The 21,257-nt window shown below is 42.3% G+C and overlaps 1 protein-coding gene across 3 annotated transcripts in view; it reads right to left on the bottom strand.

Moving 5' to 3' along the window:
• SNCAIP (synuclein alpha interacting protein) overlaps window positions 1–21,257 on the bottom strand; it is a 320,769-nt gene that overhangs the window by 127,979 nt on the left and 171,533 nt on the right. For all 3 annotated transcript variants that reach the window (XM_073556172.1, XM_073556094.1, XM_073556231.1), the window contains one exon: window positions 9,881–9,978. In XM_073556172.1, the coding sequence (XP_073412273.1) occupies window positions 9,881–9,937 (57 nt within the window). In that variant the 5' untranslated portion in view covers window positions 9,938–9,978. The remainder of the gene's footprint in view (window positions 1–9,880; window positions 9,979–21,257) is intronic.

Genomic DNA, 21,257 nt, shown 5'->3' with positions numbered 1-21,257 from the left:
AGTTTTCAAAGGAAATATTCTTCAATATATACAGCTCTGGCAAAAATCACATCAAAACCCTGTCATGGCCAGCCAATTCTCCAGACCTGAACCCCATTGAAAACCTCTGGAATGTAATCAAGGAGGATGATGGATAGTCACAAGCCATCAAAGAAAGGAGAACTGCTTATATTTTTGCACCAGAAGCAGTGTGAAAGACTGGTGGAAAGCATGCCAAGACGCGTGAAAGCTGTTTTTAAAAATCATGGTAATTCCACAAAATATTGATTTCTGAACTCTTCCTGAGTTAAAAAATTAGTATTGTTGTTTCTAAATGATTATGAACTTGTTTTCTTTGCATTATATGAGGTCTGAAAGCAATGTTGTTGTTTTTTTAATTTTGACTATTTTTCTTTGTCAGAAAAAAATACAAAATTTATTGCTTGGAAATTCGGAGACGTTGTCAGAAGTTTATAGACTAAAAGAACAACTTACATTTTACTCAAAAATAAACCTATAAAGAGAAAAATTAGACAAACTGAACATTTGAAAGTGGTCTCTTATTTTTTGCCAGAGTTGTATGTATATATATATAGAAAAATAGATATAAATATGTGAGTGAGATATATTTTCAGTGCTTTGCATGTGTAGCTTACATGTTATTTTATTACTAAATACAGTAATTTCCCAAAATAATTGTGTGGGATACCCTGAAATTTTATTAAAAAGCAGACACAGCTGGGAGCAGATGTTTATAGCAAAGGAATGGGGTAATACTCATGGAGCTTCCCATGCTATTAAGAATAGCTCACAGCTATACACTTAGCTTTACCTACTTATTAAAATGGGGGGCCTGCCAAAAAAATAATGTAGGGTTCCCCTATAATTTATGAGCAGCAAAGGATAGGCAGACAGCTGCAGGGTGATATTAATAATCTAATGGATGCACCATTTCTGGGGCAGCAGAGGGCTGCTGTTCTTAGTCTGGGAGGGGGCCAATATCCATGTCCCCTTAATATAAGCCAGCATCTGTCTGCATAGCCTTTGCTGGATATTAATAATAGGGGGGATCCCCGTTATTTTTTATCGGTGGGGGTCACCCCTTGTTAATAGCCAGCAAAGGCTAAGGCCTGTTTCACACATACGTCAGTTACCATCAGTCAAAATCCGCCGTTTTGCAAAAAAAATGGAACCGCCATTTTGCTTGGCGGATTCGTTTTTTTTCCCATTGAGTTGCATTACCAGCGGATCCTGATGGATGGCCATCCGTTTTTTTGCAGATCCGCCAAAATTTTGGCGTCCACCGACATGCCTGGACGTACAATGCAACGTTTTTTCGGCCGGCCGGATCCGTATTTTACATTGCGCATGCCCGGAGGACTTGCCTCGGCCACAAATTTAACCCTAAACTCTGTTCTGGTGGCTGAAAATTCTCTCTCCCTCCCCCCAGACAGTGGTTCCTTTAAATTTCTTCCTTCGCCGGATCCGTAAAAAAAACGGTCCGGTGCCACACGTTGATGTCCGTACGAAGGCGGATCCGTTTTCCGCCATTTTGGCAGATTACGACTGACAGAAAAAACTGATGTGTGAAACAGGCCTAAGTAGTGGTGATATTAATGTGATATTATGAGGTGATATTAATAGCCTGGGAAGCTCCATGTTTATTCCCCCCTTCCCAGGATATTAAGATCAGGTCTCAGTTGTCTGCTTTCCCTCAGTAGGTTAACAGAAATTAGGGGGACCCCATGCTCTTTTTTTCTTTTATTTATTTAATTTTGCAATAAATACTAGTAAAGAAAACTACACACAAAGCATTGATTACACATCCCAATGAGATCTGTCTATCTATCTATCTATCTATCTATCTCTGTAAGATTGTTTTATTAGTTAGAAAACTAGCTGGAAATGAGAGAATTACTGTATGTAAAAGCTGATGTTAAAAATGCATTGCACACGGTTGTCATACGGATGCTACTTGCTAAAAATTCCATACGCTCATGACACTCATCCGACTTCTCAGGAACATCAGTCCGATTTTATTTACGCTGATGAGTGTGAGCCCTTTGTCTGTAAAATAGTCTACCTCAGGAACCGTTGATGATTTAAAAAAGGCTTAGATGCTTTTTTTTAACTCCTTCATCCCCTAGTTTGTCTTCACCTTCCTGACCAGGCCAAATTTTACAATTCTAATCAGTGTCACTTTATGTGGTAATAACTCTGGAACGCTTCAATGGATCCCACTGATTCTCAGACTGTTTTTTTGGTGACACATTATACTTCATGTTAATGGTAAATTTAGGTCCACATTTTTTTTGCATTTATTTGTGAAAATATTGGAATGTGAGAAAATTTTGCAATTTTCAAACTTTCAAGTTTTATATCCTTAAATCCGTGAGTCATGCTGTACAAAATAATAAATAAATACAATTTCCCACATGTCCACTTTATATCTGCATCATTTTCTAAACATCATTTTTTTTGTTAGGAAGTTAGAATTGATCAGCAATTTCTCATTTTTCCCCAAAAAATTTACCAAACTTTTTTTTTTTAGGGACCACATCACATTTGAACTTACTTTGAGGGGCCTGTATGACAGAAAATACAGAAAAGTGTCACCTTCTAAAAACTGCACCCCTTAAAGTGCTCAAAACAACATTCAAGAAGTTTATTAACCCTTCAGGTGCTTCACAGGAATTAAAGCAACATGGAAGGAAAAAAATGAACAATTAAATGTTTCCCACAAAAATGTTAATTTAGCCCCATATTTTGCATTTTTACAAGGGTAACAAGAGAAAATGAACCATACAATTTGTTGTGCAGTCTCTCCTATTCCTATTTTTGGGAGGCGGAAAGAACAAAAACCAGCAATTCAGGAATTGTTTTTCTTTTTTTATTTATGCTGTTTACTGTGTGGTAAAAAAGAGAAGGCAGCTTTATTCTTCGGGTCAGTACGATTACAGCGATACTATATTTCTAGGTATTTTTAAATGGTTTTGCATTGCTTTATTTTCAGAGCTATAACTTTTTGATGGAGCTTTATGGCAGCTTGTTTTTTTTGGGACAAGATGATATTTTCAGAGATACCATTTTTATTTACATTTGACTTTTTGAACACGTTTTATTCAGCAGTATGATGAAAAAGCATTGGTTGTTTTTCATACTTTTTTATGGTGTTCACTGAAGAGCTTAGCTAGTGGGACAGTTAATAGGTCATGTCGTTCCGGCCACGGCATTGCAGCGCCATACAGTGTTGGATGTTGTCAAGGGGTTAAAAGAAAATAACAAATAATTTTGCAAATGCGTAAAGTTCTTTTCAGAATGTTTGGGTCCAGTGGATTGACAAATGTTATCTGGAGTGAAAGATTAGTTCTTTTGATGTGGACTGGATCATATATTGTGGTTGTGCCCCTTCCTCTTTCCTTTCCCGTCACTCGGTTGAACTTGATGGAGATTTATCTTTTTCAAATGGTATTCACTATATAACCTAAATCATGTAACCGAAACATGAAGAGTGAAGAAAACAAACAAAGACATAATTCAAAAAGTAGAAGGGAACGTAAGGGAAAGATGGAGGTTGATCTCGAAGTTACGTGACACCACGTTGAAATATCACAAAGGGCCCAATCAGTGTCCCAAGGGTTCCATACATCACTGAACTGCACGGCTATTACAGTATTAAGAGTTGCATGGTATTCTAGGATTCTGACATTCTTAATTGTTGCATATAAATCTAAGACACACTAGACCTGTTTGGCGATCATCTGATCAGCCAGCGTTTGGCTTTTTTAGCACCTAGAGATCAGATGTGATCACCTGTGAATTTGGGGTCTTAATATAAACTGGCATTTCAGAACAGAGCTCTCTGATCTCACTTTTTAAATCTAGTACATATCAAAGTGCTTCAAAATGGTCCAATGTGGGGGCATCTCGCCACTAAGACCCAGCTCACATTGGGAAGCAATTTTCTAAACCATGGCAAACAACCGGACAATGCTAATGCAATCTGACTAAATATGAAGCCTATTTGGCCCTTACCTGTCACCAGCTTGTTGTCTTTCTATGATCCATGCAATATTTTATTCTTCCCTAACTAGATAAAAATGTCCAAAATGGACACATTGACTTCAGCATTTTAACTTTGCCTTTCAGATGACCTGCAGATTTCATCTTCATCGTTCCAAAGTGAAGAAAAATAAATAAATAAAAAAGTCGTGAAATTTTTATCAAAACCGTATGGCATACTTTTCAGGTTCATCTAGGGAACTTTGGGATTTTGGCCTGGAGTTGCTCCTATTACCAGAACATCTGCCAGCAGCAAACGATCTGATGATATCACTAACTGTGTGTCTGTGCAGTAACCATGTGTCCGAGCATTTCCCAGCACCGCAAGCTTCCTTTCACTAGGTGATACATCAAGCACTTGTACACCAATTCACTGTCTTTTGGCCCCGGGCTTCACTATATTTTTATATGAAACTTCTTTACATGCTATAACTCTCAAAATGCAAAATTGCTACATAATAAATAGACATATGTTAAAGTTGGACGTATAGTCAGTAGGTCTCCTTGATGCTAACACTTCAGCTGGCCATAGCGTCCACCTTTACAACACACTTTTAATGGAGTCTGTCAGCACAAAATGACTGTTCAAACCCAGCACAGGTGCCTGATGCACCGTTGGATTGGAAAAACAGTTAAGTGCATCTTCCCACTTTGTTTTCCATTTATCCCCACACTTTTCTGGCTTATGCAAAGCCAAAGCTGCCAATTAAGCAAGAGGGGGCAGAGATGAATGCAAAATAAGTAACTGGGAGATGGACTGAACTGCTCGGCCACACTAAGGGTGCACTGAGCACCTGTGCTTATTTGAACAGTAATTTTATACTGACAAACTGCCTTTAAATCATCAAATCACCAATCCCATCCAGAAATTACCTAGATTTTTACTCTACATATGTAAATAAGACATAAAAATAGGTATCAGCTATTAGGCTGCACATTAGTGACCTAGAAAAACGACTTTCACGGCATGTGCTGTGGTTACTATAACACTTCTGATCATGCAACATATTACAGTAAGTAAAAATGTGTATGTTTATTGCTTGATTTATTCCAATGCAACTATAAAAAAAAAAACTCCATTTCAGAAAGAACAAAAAGATCTGATAAGGAACCATCAGTAATTCATTGAAGAGGTACTGAGTCTTGCTTGTGCACCACCAGAGGTCCACCATTTGGGGTAAGAACATACGCATAACTACAACTATTTTTGTCAAGTCACCTACATTAAACCCAACAGTCGTTGATTTAAGGTACTTTGTTGGATAATTTCCGCACTGTTTTGAATGGCCTGAACAATGTGCATGTATACCTGAGTAATCGGGTTTGAATGTGCATCCACGCACTTGAGAAATGGCTGGAGGGGTTCCCCCAAAAGCATCTCAGAAGTTCAGATGATCTTCTATATTGTGTCCATGGGAGCACAGTTGTGAAGATTATAGGAGCACAGTTGTGAAGTCCATGGGAGCACAGTTGTGAAGTCCATGGGAGCACAGTTGTGAAGTCCATGGGAGCACAGTTGTGAAGTCCATGGGAGCACAGTTGTGAAGATTATGGGAGCACAGTTGTGAAGATTATGGGAGCACAGTTGTGAAGATTATGGGAGCACAGTTGTGAAGTCCATGGGAGCACAGTTGTGAAGTCCATGGGAGCACAGTTGTGAAGTCCATGGGAGCACAGTTGTGAAGATTACGGAAGCACAGTTGTGAAGTCCATGGAAGCACAGTTGTGAAGATTATGGGAGCACAGTTGTGAAGGTGAAGGGAGCACAGCTGTGAAGGTGAAGGGAGCACAGCTGAGAAGTCCATAGGAGCACAGCTGTGAAGTCCATGGGAGCACAGTCGTGAAGTCCATGGGATCACAGTCGCGAAGGTTATGGGAGCACAGTTGTGAAGGTTATGGGAGCACAGCTGTGAAGGTTATGGGAGCACAGCTGTGAAGGTTAAGGGAGCACAGCTGTAAAGTCCATGGGAGCACAGTTGTGAAATCCATGGGAGCACAGTTGTGAAGTCCATGGGAGCACAGTTTTGAATGTTATGGGAGCACAGCTGTGAAGTCCATGGGAGCACAGCTGTGAAGGTTATGGGAGCACAGTTGTCAAGTCCATGGGAGCACAGCTGTTAAGTCAATGGGAGCACAGTTGTGAAGGTTAAGGGAGCACAGTTGTGAAGGTTAAGGGAGCACAGTTGTGAAGTCCAAGGGAGCACAGTTGTGAAGTCCATGTGTCAGGAACACCGCACTGAACTTGCTCACTGAGCCAGTGCGCGTGTCCTGAGTAAAGCGAACAGTGCTCAAAGATACCTGTGGAGCGGGCAGCAGCCAAGTAGATGCGTACTTCAGAGCCGCAGGACCTGAAGCACGTGACTGCTAGGGGTGTGTCCTAAACTCCACAGAGCTAGAAGCTGCCAGATAACTCCTAGCAGGGTAACTGCAATACAAAGTTACCAGGGGGCATAGACAGAGAGAATAGTCAAGATGTAGCCAATGAGTCACACACAGAGATAGCTGCAAAGGTACAAGAGGGGCGAGCAGAGAGTAGTCAGGTCACAGGCAATGAGTCATACACAGAGATAATAACGCAGTACAAAATCAACAGGCAAACTCACAACGGGAAACAGAACCGGGTCAGAAACATATAAACAAGCTATAGCAACAAACAGGCACACAGGGGTCAGCACACTCGGCCAAAGGCAAAAGCATAACTGGCAAGGATTGAAGCTTCCCAGGGGTTTAAGAAGCTCTCCCAGAACCAGAAAGAGGCCACAATCATTAACCCCAGGTGTGCAGGTCAAAACCTGCACCGAGCTCCAGACATTAACCCTAGGAGTGCAGCTCAAATACCTGCACTGGGATCATGACACCATGGGAGCACAGTTGTGAAGTCCATGGGAGCACAGTTGTGAACTCCATGGGAGCACAGTTGTGAAGTACACAGTCTACGTGTTGTGATCAAAAGGCTTTATTCATCATACGCATTATTTGGTAAAATAATGAGCTCTGTTGGAAGAGGGATTCCCTATAACCCCAGAATTACCTCTCTTATAGCATTGTAGAATTTTTTTTGAGGTTTAATCTTTTTTGTGCTTGCAATATAACAGATGGCTGAAGAATTCCCCTAGCTTTTAGACAACCTGATTGTTCACAGGTCCAAGTGTGTTCTTATAATGGCAGGGATCATGTGAGAATGTTATAGCAGCAATTACTTTATGGTCCAAAGTGATTCTCTCATCCAGAATAATATTGAGCTCTTACAGCGCAGAAGTTTGATGCTTGTATGTGCTACACCAGTCTTCTCCCTGGGAACAATAGCCACAATGTATGTAGAGAGGAAGTCGTAGAAAGTGATGTGTCAATTGAAGGAAAAAGGAAACCATTCAAAGCTCAGAAAACAGCTTTCCTGCCTACATTTTTGTGGGAAACATTTAGTGTTAAGGTCAATACAGCACTAAAAAAAACCATTCTCTTATGAAGAAAGCTGAGGAGCCTCTGTGTTCCCACCAGCACATTTTCTGTTCAGTAGTGTTCATTAGGAATACTGCGTGCCCTCATTTATTTCCTCTTGGAACAATTTTATACATTGACTATAAAAGAATATATTATTGTGGTTCTGTATAACCAATAAAAATACACAATGCCCTCCGAAATAATCAAACATCTGATAGATCAACACAGCCAAAAGCAACATAATCATTTAAAGGGTTTGTGTAGGATTAGAAAATCATGGCTGCCTTTTCCCTAAAAAAGTGCCACCCTTGCCTACAGGTTGTGTGTGGTATTGCAGCTCTGCATTACTCCCTTCAATGGAGGTCAACTGCAAGACCAAACGCAACCTGTAAAGAGGGGAGGCACTGTTTCCGGTAGAAGGCAGCTATTTTTTTTTTTATAATTCTGCAGAACCATTTTCATTAAAAATGAGACTCTTAACTTTCAATTTCATCTTAAAAGAAACATTACTAATTTTATATGTCTAAAACACTTTCTATCAGCACCATAACTATAGCTGCTAATTATTTGAGTTCATCTAGTGAACTGAAATAACTGAAAAAGTGAAAAGAGTATACAAATAGTTATGACATTGTTAATTCAGCAGATTTGCTCAAAATTAATCAGAAAATTCACATTTACTAATTTACTCACTGTGAATCAAAAGAGCCCAAAGAATAACAAACAGACAAGCGAGGAAGGAGGTTAAAAACAAAAAAATCATAGTCATCTAACCCCTCACTTGTCCCTGCTGACAGAGGTCCCCAAAGTTTCCCCAGCATAGAGGAGTGGGAGGCCAGGGGGACAGGTGGGGAAGTGTGGTGACAGGGAGGCGATGTGCACACGTAGATTTAGGTCCTGCGGATTTTTCCGTGCGGATTTGGAAAAATCCGCAGGTAAAATCTCAGGTCAAAAGACCTGCGGTTTACCTGCGGTTTAGCCCTGCGGTTTCACACCTCTACAATGGAGAAGGTATGAAACCGCAGCGGAATCCGGACAAAGAATTGACATGCTGCGGATTTGAACCCGCAGCAAATTCGTGCGGAAAAATCCGCAGCATGTGCACAGCATTTTTCATTTTACCATTGAAAACAATGGTACTGTACAACGCACCTAAATCTGCTGCTGACCCGCAGAGCCTGAAACGCTGCGGATCCGCAGCAGAATCCGCACCGTGAGTACATAGCCGGACAGGTAAAGGGGCAGAGTGTATATATTTTTGGTGTTTTTTTTTAATCCCTTCCAGACAATATGAGTCCAAGCAAAATGGTGATCAGCTGGCTGCCATTTTGTTGGATTCACATGAATTGCATTTTGCCAAAAATTTGGATTCGCTTGAATGAGTGAATTTTGGGTCCACTGATAATTGCTAACACACATTTGGTGGGTTAGTAAGGAGGGGACAGATGTAAGGATGAATGGCTGAAGGATCGGGCTATGTAGGGTATGTATAAAGGTCCGTAATCATAAGGACACATGGGCCTGCATAGGAACTGCACATACAAAATAACATATTTTTAATCCGATTCCCAACAATTTGCAAAGTTGCATTTTTTTTATTGTACTGGAGAAATTACAATAGGTTTATATGCAAAAGGCTACATGCACACTGGGCAGATTAGATGTCAATTTTTATGGGTGGATTTTGTGATGGAAAATGATGGATGGACACATTTTATGTTTTACTGCAATGGGTATACGTGATCGTACTCGGCGGGGAGGAGGGCATAGTGTACTGCAAGGTGTCAGGGTTCATAAGTGTGTGTATATATATGTGTAACAGCATGAGTGTATTCGTATGTGTACAGGGGCGCCAATGCGTTTCTTAGACATCTCTATGTATAAATAAATGGGGGCACCTAGAGTGACAATACATGGCAAATAGGCATTTTTGTGGGGGTTTTTTACCTTTTTTATTTTACAAAAAAAATCAAAAAAGGAAAGAAACCTAAAGCTATTTTCTTAGGATATAAAATATAGCATCCTGCTCAAACATGTGACAAAAAACCCCCAAAACAATGGGATGGAAGAATCAAAGGGCACCAATCAGTCTAAGGCCAGCAATAAGTTACCCATATATGTACGATTTAGGAGAGGAGTGAAAAATATTGTAAAGACACAAAAACAAAAAGTTAAAACTACTAAAATAAGGAATGACATGTACAGTAGCGAAGAACAGCCAATGCTGTAACAAATAAGAACCAATAGATCTTTATCAGAGCTCGCAATCTAAAGAAGTGAAAAGTGACAAGCCTACTCCAATGTAGAACATCTGGAATGGAGGAACATTTGGATTTAATACATTTATGCATTTTTTCCATACAACACACAGGATGAATATATAACCAGATCTACTTACAGATATATCATCACTGAAATCGATCTCATCCAAATCGAGGTACTCCGGAGCTTCCATTATATGGCAATGATCATTTTTAGCCGAAGAGTTACTTGGTCCTGTTAGAAGAAAAGTGAGACGCATGAGAGGAAGCACTTTAGAAAAAACTGCCATGCCTAAATTGCCTGAATTGCAATAAGATTAGATTAAAATTAGAGAGGCAAGAATATGCCCCTTGCTGAGTGTTGATAGCGCCATCAAGGAGAGAAAAAGGATCAGTGTTTGTGTCGGAGCCAAATAGTTTTTCTTTGGGCTGTTAAAAACAAATTACAGCACAACTTAATTGAGCAGAACACAGCAATATTGTTAGGCTGGATGAAAGGCTTGTTAGAAAGCTATTACATTGCTAAGTATTTTAACAACCTCATCAAGTTTCACCCCTAGTCCTCAAGACATTTCTGACACCCAGCGAACTGACCATCTAAGTGCGATTTAGGTCCAGAATCTTTGCATTATGCTCATTTGGAATGTCTTCAAAGTAATGCTGTAAAATGGATTTATTTTTGCTTCCTGGGAAGCGGTGTAACTACAGCTTATAGATCCTATTATAGCCTTACTTCATTCTGGGCATTGCCATGTGTACTGACCGCGGTGGTACAAAGTGCAGCATCTGCAAGGACTTTGTATGGTCTCTTTTCACAATACAAAGCCAAAGGGAATTTAGGTTGTGAGCCCCAATGGGGACAGCTGACTTATGTAGAGAGCTGTGGAATTAATGGCGCTATATAAGCGAGTAAAATAAGTGTCCATACAGGTTTGTGTAACAGAACCATAAGCTCTTACTGCCATATACAACCCTAGAAGCAAAGCAATCATCATACTGCCACTTGCATAAGCCTGTACTATGTATGAGTACTAATCTCAGGTCAATCATTATGAGAATTGCTGTTAACCCCTTTCCCCCCCCAAGCCTGTTTTCACCTTCTTGACCAGGCCAAATTTTACAATTCTGACCAGTGTCACTTTATGTGGTTATAACTCTTTAACACTTCAACAGATCCCACTGATTCTGAGAATGTTTTCTCGCGTCATATTGTACTTCATGGAAATGGTAACATTTGTCTGATATCACTTGCGTTTATTTTTTAAAAAAAGGAGATTTGATGAAATTTTTGCAATTTTCAAACACTGAATTTTTATGCCCTTAAAGCAGAGAGTTATGTCACATAAAATAGAATAATAAGTAATAAATAACATTTCCCACATGTCTACTTTACATCAGCACAATTTTTGAAACATAATTGTTATACCCCATATGAGGAGGAAAACTACTGTTTGTGTGCATGGCAGAGCTCAGAAGGGAAGAGCACCGTTTGAATTTTTGAATGCAAAAATGCCTGGAATCGAGAGCGGACACCAGGTCGCTTTTAGAGAGCCCCTGATGTGCTTGAACAGTGAAAACCTCCACAAGTGACCCCACTTTGGAAACTGGACCCAAGGAATGTATCTAGATGTGTGGTGAGAACCTTCAACCCCCAGTTGCATAACACAAGTTTATAAAGTAGAGCCGTGAAAATTAAAAAAAAAAAAATCAAATTTTTCTCACAAAAATGTTCTTTTATCCCCAAACTTTGTATTTTCACAAGGGTAACCGGAGAAAATGCACAGTACAATTTGTTGTGCAATTTTTCCTGAGTATGCAGATACCCAATATGTGAAGAAAACTACTGTTTGAGCACACTGCAGGGCTTGGAAGGGAAGGAGCGCCATTTGACTTTTTGAGAGCAAAATTTGCAAGAATCATTAGCGGATGCCATGTCGCGTTAGGAGAGCCCCTGATGTGTCTAAACAGTGGAAACCCCCAACAAGTGATTACATTTTGGAAACTAGACCACTCAAGGAATGTATCTAGATGTACGATGAGAAACTAGAACCCCTCAGGTGGATCAAAAAAGTTTATAAGTTTGAGCTGTGAAAATTTAAAAAGAAATCTAATTTTTCTCACAAAAATGTTCTTTTAGCCCCAATAGTTTATTTTCACAGGAGAACAGGAGAAACTGCACCATGCAGTTTGTTGTGCAATTTCTTCTGAGTCCGCCAATATTGCATATGTGGTCGAAAAATACTTTTAAGGCACAGTGCAAAGCTCATAAGGAGAGAAGCGCTGTATTGTAGGTCAAATTTTGCTGGAATAGTTTGAGGATGCCATGTCACATTGGCAGAGCCCCTGAAATGTCAGAACGGCAGAAACCACCCCATGTAATTTTACAAACTACACCTCAATGGATTCATCTATTGGTGCAGTGAGCATGTTGACATATGCCTCACAGAAATGTATATCATTGGGCGGTGAAGAAAGAATAATTGCATTTTTACGGTTAAAATGTTGTTTTAAACAAAATGTTTATTTATCTTAGGGCTAAGGAAAAAATGGGCCTCTCAGTATGTTGTGCAATTTATTTTGAGTACACTAAAGGGCATGTCACACTAAGAGATATCGCTAGCAATATCGCTATAACTAGTGACGTTATAGCGATATTGCTAGCGATATCTCTGTGTCTGATACTTACCTACGACCCGCTCCCCCGCTGGTTATCGCTGATCGCGCGAGAACGTTCAGGACTGTTTCTCGTCGTCAGCTTCCTGTGGCGCCGACGAGCGACGCGTGGAGCCGGGCGGGAGGACGCAGGATCGCCTGGTGTGACAGGTAAGTAGCGACCCCCGTCCCCAGCGATGTCGCTAGTGAGATCTGCCTGTTTGGCAGCTCACTAGCGACCACTTAGCGATGCACCAGCGATCCTGACCGCGTCATATCGCTGGTCGGGATCGCTGGTACATCGCTAAGTGTGACAGTACCTTAATACCTTACACGTAACTGGGACCTAGTTTGAAGGCACAGTGCAAAACTCAGAAACTCTTTCATAGAATTGTTTGCAGACTCCATAAACGGAGCCCTTAAATGCTAGAAGTGCAGAATATCCTCAAGTGATGCAATTTTGGAAATTATACCCCTTTGGGAATTTACTCCATGGGTGTTTTCCAGAAAAAAGCAGCAGTAGACGTTGCTGAGTGAAAATTTGCAAATCTGTAGTGCCCAGTACGTTATGCCGAGCCCGTGCTTCTGGAAACATGCACCTGTAAATTAGGCGGGTTTTCATCACTACAGAAATGCTAAACATGTGGACACTATATACGTTTTACTTACACTATCGGGATCAGAAGAGAGGGGGGATTTGGGTTTGGGAGCGCAGAATTCCCTGGATTTCTTTTGAGCTGTGAGGAGCCATAATGTTTTACCAGAGCCTTTTTACGACCAGTAATTTGAAAGCCCCCTATATTTCGTGTGATTGATTAACAAGAAGAGAGAGAGCAAAAAAAAAATCTTAGCCTTAACCTCCTATATATTCAGACATAGCTAGGGGGAGCATTTATGCAGGGGGCATTTATGCACATGTAATCTAAGTACATGTATCAAAGTACTACTTGTCACGTCGCCGTCAGACTCGGGGGCCGCTGTTCCGCCCTCAGTCACTAGGAGGCGACGGACTGTCACGCCGCCCTCGGGCTCGGGGCCTGCTGTCCAGGCCTCGGCCACCAGGAGACGCCGGACTGACATGTCGTCGTCGATCTCGGGGCCTGCTGTTCCGCCCTCAACCACTAGGAGGCGCCGTGGCTCGCGCCCGAGTGAGGGCGGCAACAATGAAAGGGCTTCTGCGCAGGCGTCTACTGGACGCAGACTCCGCTCCTCTGTCAGTCATGAAGGGGCTGGTGCATCATCATCAGGTCTGGTACTGGGGGCGGTCCTGATGACATCACCAGCCCGGGAGCCTGTGAGGGACGACCTGATCCCTCAAATACCTTGGGACTGGGCTTGCAAGCCGCCGGATATATTCTTGGTTCCCCTACGTGTTACTTGTGATTGCCTATCGTTAACTCCGACCTCAGCCTGAACTTCTGACTACTCTGTTGCCTGCCGTTTTTGTACCTTGCATTTCTCCTGATTACTGATGCTGACCTTGGCCTGGATTCCTGACCCCCTCTACTGCCTGACGATTTTGTACCTCCGCTACTCTCCCGGTTTTTGACCTCTGCCTGGACTCTCGACTCTGCCTCTGCCTGCCGTTTCTGTACCTCCACTGCTCGCCTGGTTTCCGACTCCATTTTTGGCTCCCTTCCTGCTTTTCTATTGCGACCGTTCTGCTCTGGCACTCTGCCCCTGTTCAGACAGCGCTTCCTGGGCTCTGCAGTAAATCCAGATCCCTGTATAGGGGTAAAGGGTGTCGGTGCTACTCGGGGCCCTGTCTGTCTGCAGCCCAGACTTGCAGACGGACGCGACACTACTGGCAGTTATAACATGGAATTAGACAGGGCAGGAGACAGGTAAGACATTTATATACATCTACTCCCTGTACATTTGGAGTACATCAAATATATACCATATGCATTTGTGTAATTTATATCCTGGCCGCTGCATTCACACACATCCACCGCCCTGGCATTAACTCTCTACACTCCATCCATATCGGGCCCTCGCTTCTTTCCTCTCCTATGTATAGCACTCATGCTCTTTTCACATTGTTAAATTGCACAGATCCAGTCAGTCCCACCATTCAACATAAGAGACGCTCTCACAAATCACTTAACCATGTGCTCACTCTTTCTATCCTCCTTCTCCTAGTCGCAGGAGACATTGCTCCCAACCCTGGTCCCCCATGTTATAGAAAGTCAAACCCCCCAACTGCTACACTCAGAAACCCCTCTAATCTTATTAATATTCCCTGCAAGCCATCTGTCTCTCTTAATTGTGCACTTTGGAATTCTCGCTCAGTGTGTAACAAACTCTCCTTCATCCATGACTTCTTCCTTTCTAATTCTCTTAGCCTCCTGGCTCTTACTGAAACCTGGATCCAGCAGTCAGACACTACCTCTGCTGCTGCTCTTTCATACGGGGGGCTACACTTCTCTCATACCCCAAGATCAGACAATAGAGCAGGTGGAGGCGTTGGTCTGCTCCTATCACCAAAATGTACATTTCAGGCTATCCCTCAACTACCCTCACTAGTCTTCCCTTCTTTTGAGGTCCATGCCGTCAGACTCTACACCCCCTTCTCCATGCGAGTGGCGGTGGTATATCGTCCTCCCGACCCCTCCCATCAGTTCCTGGATCATTTTGCCACTTGGCTTCCACATTTTCTCTCCTGTAACATCCATAACCTCATCATGGGAGATTTCAACATTCCCATTGCTCTTCCCCTCTCACCATCTGCTACTCACCTTTCATCTCTAACCTCCTCGTTTGGCCTTTCGCAGCTTACTAATTCTCCAACGCATGAAGACGGAAACTCCCTCAACTTGGTCTTCTCTCGGCTTTGTGCAGTGGATGATTTTGCAAACTCCCCTCTCCCGCTCTCTAACCACAATCTTCTTTCATTCTCTATCAAGAACTGCCAGGCTGCTCAGGTCACCCCCACTGTCCAGACTTATAGAAACATACAGGCCATTAACACCTAGAAACTTATGAAGAACTTGCAGTCTTCATTGGCCCCCATCTCCTCCCTTTCATGTCCTGATTCTGCATTGAAGCATTACAATGAAAGACTTCAAAGTGCCCTGGATAAATTTGCACCCCCTATAAATAGAACACAACAACGCAGACGGCGACAACCCTGGCACACGGTGCAAACACGTTTCCTGCAGCGGTGCTCCAGGTGCGCCGAACGTCTGTGGAGAAAATCCAATCTACACGACCTGTCTCTAATCTTCCCTTCATCTCTAAAATCCAGAAACGCCTGGTCCACTCCCGTCTTATCCGCCATCTCTCAGAAAATTCTGTTCTCGACCCTCTCCAATCCGGTTTCCGCTCTTTACACTCCACTGAAACTGCCCTCACTAAAGTCTCTAATGATCTGCTAACAGCTAAATCAAATGGTCATTACTCCATGCTAATTTTCTTGGATCTCTCTGCAGCATTCGACACTGTGGATCATCAGCTCCTCCTCACTATGCTCTGTTCCATTGGCCTCAAGGACACCGTTCTCTCATGGTTCTCCTATCTCTCCGACAGCTCCTTTACTGTATCTTTTACCGGTTCCTCCTCCTCTCACCTTCCCCTTACTGTTGGGGTCCCTCAAGGATCGGTTCTAGGCCCCCTCCTCTTCTCCTTGTACACTGCCCCTATTGGTCAAACAATCAGTAGATTTGGTTTCCAGTACCATTTCTATGCTGATGACACCCAATTATACACTTCTTCTCCTGACATCACGCCAGCCTTTCTAGAAAACACCGGCGATTGTCTAAACGCTGTGTCTAATATTATGTCCTCACTATATCTGAAACTAAACCTGTCAAAGACTGAACTCCTGGTGTTTCCTCCCTCTACTAATGTACCTATACCCGACATTGCCATTTCTGTGTGTGGTTCCACTATTACTCCCCAGCAACAGGCCCGCTGTCTTGGGGTCATACTTGATTCCGAGCTTTCCTTTGCCCCCCACATTCGATCACTGGCTCGCTCTTGTCATCTGCACCTCAAAAACATTTCTAGAATTCGACCTTTTCTTACTTTTGACTCTGCAAAAACTCTTCCTGTTTCTCTTATTCATTCTCGTCTCGACTATTGTAACTCTCTTCTAATCGGTCTCCCTCTTACCAAACTCTCCCCTCTCCAATCTGTCTTGAATGCTGCAGCCAGGATCATATTCCTCACCAATCGTTACACCGACGCCTCTACCTTGTGCCAGTCATTACACTGGCTACCCATCCACTCCAGAATTCAGTATAAACTTATTACCCTCACCCACAAAGCCCTTCATAGTTCAGCACCACCTTACATCTCCTCCCTTGTTTCAGTATACCACCCTACCCGCGCCCTCCGCTCTGCTGATGACTTGAGGTTAGCATCCTCAATAGTCAGAACCTCCCACTCTCGTCTCCAAGACTTTACACGTGCCGCGCTAATTCTTTGGAATGCACTTCCCAGGTCAATACGACTAGTCCCCAATCCCCACAATTTTAAACGTGCCCTGAAAACGCACTTATTCAGACTGGCCTATCGCCTCAACACATTAACCTAGTCTATCCCTGTGTGGCACAGCCAAAAGTTTTACCATAACCAGATTCCCCGCATCATGTTCCCACATGCTTTATGCATCCATTAGCCCTCTGTGTCTGTACTGTTACACACTTAACATTATGGCTGGTCCATACAATCAGGGCAATTGTTACCATCCACCTTTCGTGTCTACCTCTTTCCTCATAGACTGTAAGCTTGCGAGCAGGGCCCTCATTCCTCTGGGTATCTGTTATGATCTATGTGATTATTGTTATGCTGTAATGTCTATTGTCTGTACAAATCCCCTCTGAAATGTAAAGTGCTGCGGAATATGTCGGCGCTATAAAAATAAAATTTATTATTATTATTATTATATTATTTCTGTTAACAGATGACGGACCTGAGAGGGGACTTACTTTGTTTTGTGGATTGAGTTGAAGCATTTATTGGGAACATTATACAGAACATTTTAGATCACGCTTATCCAGCGCTCTACACTGAGCAATTACATTGAGGTTTGAATCTAAATCACGGCGTGAAGTGATTCAGATGAAACCCCCGAGGGATGCATTCACTATAATGAGGCAGCAGAGTTACCATGTACTCCGCCTCTGTTCAGCGCTATTCTTCTTTTCAGAAGCACACAAAACTGGTTGACCGTGCTTTAGGCACACCTAAAAAGACAGACATCATTGGATCATAAGCCAGACATCGTCCACAGTGCCTCCATCTGCCTCACTATAGAGAATCTTCCGCTGGGGGGGGTTCAGTTTGAATCACGTATTTCAGAGATTTACACGAAAACTCCGGTGTATGTGCTCAGTGCAGGATAAATATGTACTGAGCCTTACTGCGATCTTTGGGAGGCAGAAGGAACAAATCAATAACAGGTGAAGAATTGTTTTTACTTGTTTTTATACGCCGTTCCTCGTGCGGTATAAGTGATTAGACGGCTTTATTCTTCGGTTCAGTGCGATAACAGCGATACCAGATTTATATACCGCAGTTTTTTTTAATGTTTTCGGTTGCTGTCACACACTAAAAGTACGATCACACTGATGGTACATATATTTTTCTATATTTTTATGTTTTGCTGCGGTTACACAATAAAAACGATTTTCTAGAAAAAATTATTATTTTTGCATAGTTTTATTCTGAGAACTATAACTTTTTTATTTCTACGCTGATGGAGATGTCTGGTGGATTGTTTTTGCGGTATAAGATTATGTTTTCAGCGGTACCATTTTTATTTACATTTTTTATCTTATTTTATTCCACTTTTTGTTCGGTATGATAAAGCAGTTTTTGCCTTGTTTTTTTTTTTAATTTTTTTACGGTGTTCACAGAAGGGGTTAACTAGTGGGACAGTTTTATAAATCAGGTGTTTCCAGACGCGTCGATAACAAATAAGTGTACTTTTCTAAACAAAAATTTTTTACATAAAAATATTTATTTATGGGTACAATATATTTTTATTTATTATTTCGTGATTTTTTTTTTTAAAATATATTTTTACAACTTACTTATTTTTTTTACTTTTTTACTTAGAACTACTATGGGACTTTCACAGCTCTGATCGCCAGTATAAAGTAAAGCTTTGCTTTATAACTTCCAGTGCTGCAGTGACACAAGCTTGTTATGCCATGCACTGAACATGATCTAGCAAGCATGCTAGCCTTTGTGACCCGAATGTCGTCATCATGACGTCGGGTCACCATGGCAACGATCGACCACATGTGTGGACGTCACAGGGGGCACCAATCAAAGGGGAGCCCCCTCCCTCTTCCTGTCTTCTACATGTTGCAATCGATATCGATCGCAGCATATAGGGGGCTAAACTGCTGGGAGCGGTGTGGGCATTGCTCCTGGCAGTAAGATATCAGATTCGCTGAACACCAGGTGGCGATCGTGTGAGCACAGAGCCTCTGCATACAAAATCGCCAGGACACATCCATATGTCCAAGGTTGGGAAGTCCTTCCCAATCTCGATATATGGATATGTCTAAGGTTGTGAAGAACTTAATGAACAGGGGTGCAGAGGGCAAGCATTAAGTTCACATTTTGTTTTGTTGCCTATGTAAATACCCAAAAAACTATTCAGACATTCCTGTCAAGTACACACTGGGGCCAAATCACCAAGACTGGCAAAGCGCATGCTTGTGCTGCACCAGTCTTGCTGGAGTAGAAGGCACCAAATTCGTTAAGGGATGCATGCCACTTAATTAATTTGGTGCTTCTAGTTATTGGTGTGCACTTCCGTGCACTGTGCCTGAAATGCTACTCCAGTCACTTTTGACTAATTTCTGCAAAGATTATTCAAACTACCATGAAAAACGGTAAAAGTTGCAGCGCTGAGATCTCATCTCCTGAGATCTTGGTGCCGAGATCTCCATCTGTGCATGTGCCGTCCCCGGTAGCCATTTTCCTGAAGCCTACCGCACAGTAAATCATTTAAGTGCAGGGGCTGTGGGCTTTCACAAAATGTCAGCAGAGCCCCCGCACAACCAAACACCCGCAGTGGTGCACATCGGAACACCTGCTCATTCCAGCCTGCGGCCAGCAGCAATGCTCCACTCTTGCCTACTCCAGCAGCGACCCTGGGAGCTTGATTCACCGCAGCCACCAGCCCCAGTAAGCAATAAGACGCATGGATTATAAGAAGCACCATCATTTTATTAAAAAAACAGGTTTTTTTTTTCCTATTTTTTTCCCTCAAAATTTGGGGTGCGTCATATAATCCGGTGCTTCTTATAATCCGCAAAATACGGTAAATGAAGTATCACTGTAATCGTACCCGAAGAGAAAACTGCTTTATCAATATTACCACACATGGAATTGTATAAACGCCCCCCCCCCAAAGAAATTCATGAATTGCTGTTTTTTGTTCATTCTGCATCCCCAAAAAAATTTGGAATAGAAAGCGATCAAAAAATGTCATGTCCCTGAAAATTGTACCAATAAAAACATCAACTCGTCCCACAATATACAAAACCTCATATGACTCTGTGGGCCAAAATATGGAAAGTTATAGCTCTTAAAATGTGGTTATACAAAAACTTTTTTTGGCAATAAAAAGCATCTTTTAGTTTGTGACAGCAGCCAAACATAAAAACCCGCTGTATGGCATCTTTCACACGTCCTGATATTTCCAGTACCGGAGATGTCAGTGTCTGTGTAATACTTGCGGCACACGTGTGGCATCAGTGTGCCGCATCAGTACCATATGGACAGGCACCAGGGAAGAAGCGTTACAGTAAGCGCTGTTCCCCAGCGCCAAGTGCTGAACACGGCTCTCATCATTCTCCTCTGCTCTGCCGGCGATTGGCACGAGCAGGGGAGAATGAAAAAAACGGCGTGGGTTCCCCTGTATTTTCTATCATCAGCCAGGGAAAACTCACAGCTGAGAGCTGCAACCCTCAGCTGTCAGCTTCAGCAAGGCTGGTTATTAAGAACAGAGGGGTGAGGTCCCTCCATTTTTGACAACCAGCCTTGCTAAAGCTCAGAGTTGGGGGCTGGTATTCTCAGGCTAGTAAGGGGCCATGGATATTGACTCCCCCCAGCCTAAAAATGGCAGCCCGCAGCTGCCCAGAAAGGGCACATCTATTAGATGTGCCAGTTCTGGCACTTTGCCTGGCTCTTCCCACTTGCCCTGTAGCGGTGGCAAGTGGGGTTCATATTTGTGAGGTTGATGTCACCTTAGTATTATGTGTTGTGTGTATGCACGTGACACATGGTCCGTGGAAACACACTGACATGTGCACAGACCCATTCACTTGAATAGGCAAATAGCGCTCTGTTCCTCCTAATTCTCTTCGTAAGGTTCGTATGGCTAAGTACTACTGTACAGCCACATATGGGGTATTGCTACGTTCAGTACAAATTGTGGGACAAATTTTGGTGCCATTCTACCCACTTGTGTGAAAATGTAAAATCTTTTGCTAAAACAAAATTTGGGTGGTAAAGATTTAATTATTTTGTCTTCACTGCTCAACGGTACAAAATTCTGTGACACACACACATGGTGTCAATATGATCACTGCACAGCTAGATGAATTCATTAAGAGGTATAGTTCATAAAATTGGGTCACTTATGGGGGGTTCTGCTGTTCTGGCACCTCGGGGCTCTCGCAGTGGGTCATGGCACCTGCAAACCATAACAGTAAAATCTGGAGATCCTTACCTTCTGAGCTTTGCACTGTGCCTGAAAAATATTTCCTGATTACATGTAGGGTATTGGCACACCCAGGAAAAAATGGACTTCAGTTTGTTGTAAATAAAAATTCCTATTAGCCCTTAGAAAAATTACAAACTTGGGGCCAAAACAGCATTTTAGTGGTAAAAAATGTA

Source organism: Dendrobates tinctorius, unplaced genomic scaffold (assembly GCF_039654945.1).
Source record: "Dendrobates tinctorius isolate UK_male_01 unplaced genomic scaffold, ASM3965494v1 ptg000003l, whole genome shotgun sequence".
NCBI classification, from domain to species: domain Eukaryota; kingdom Metazoa; phylum Chordata; class Amphibia; order Anura; family Dendrobatidae; genus Dendrobates; species Dendrobates tinctorius.
This window is presented reverse-complemented; position numbering and strand designations above follow the sequence as displayed.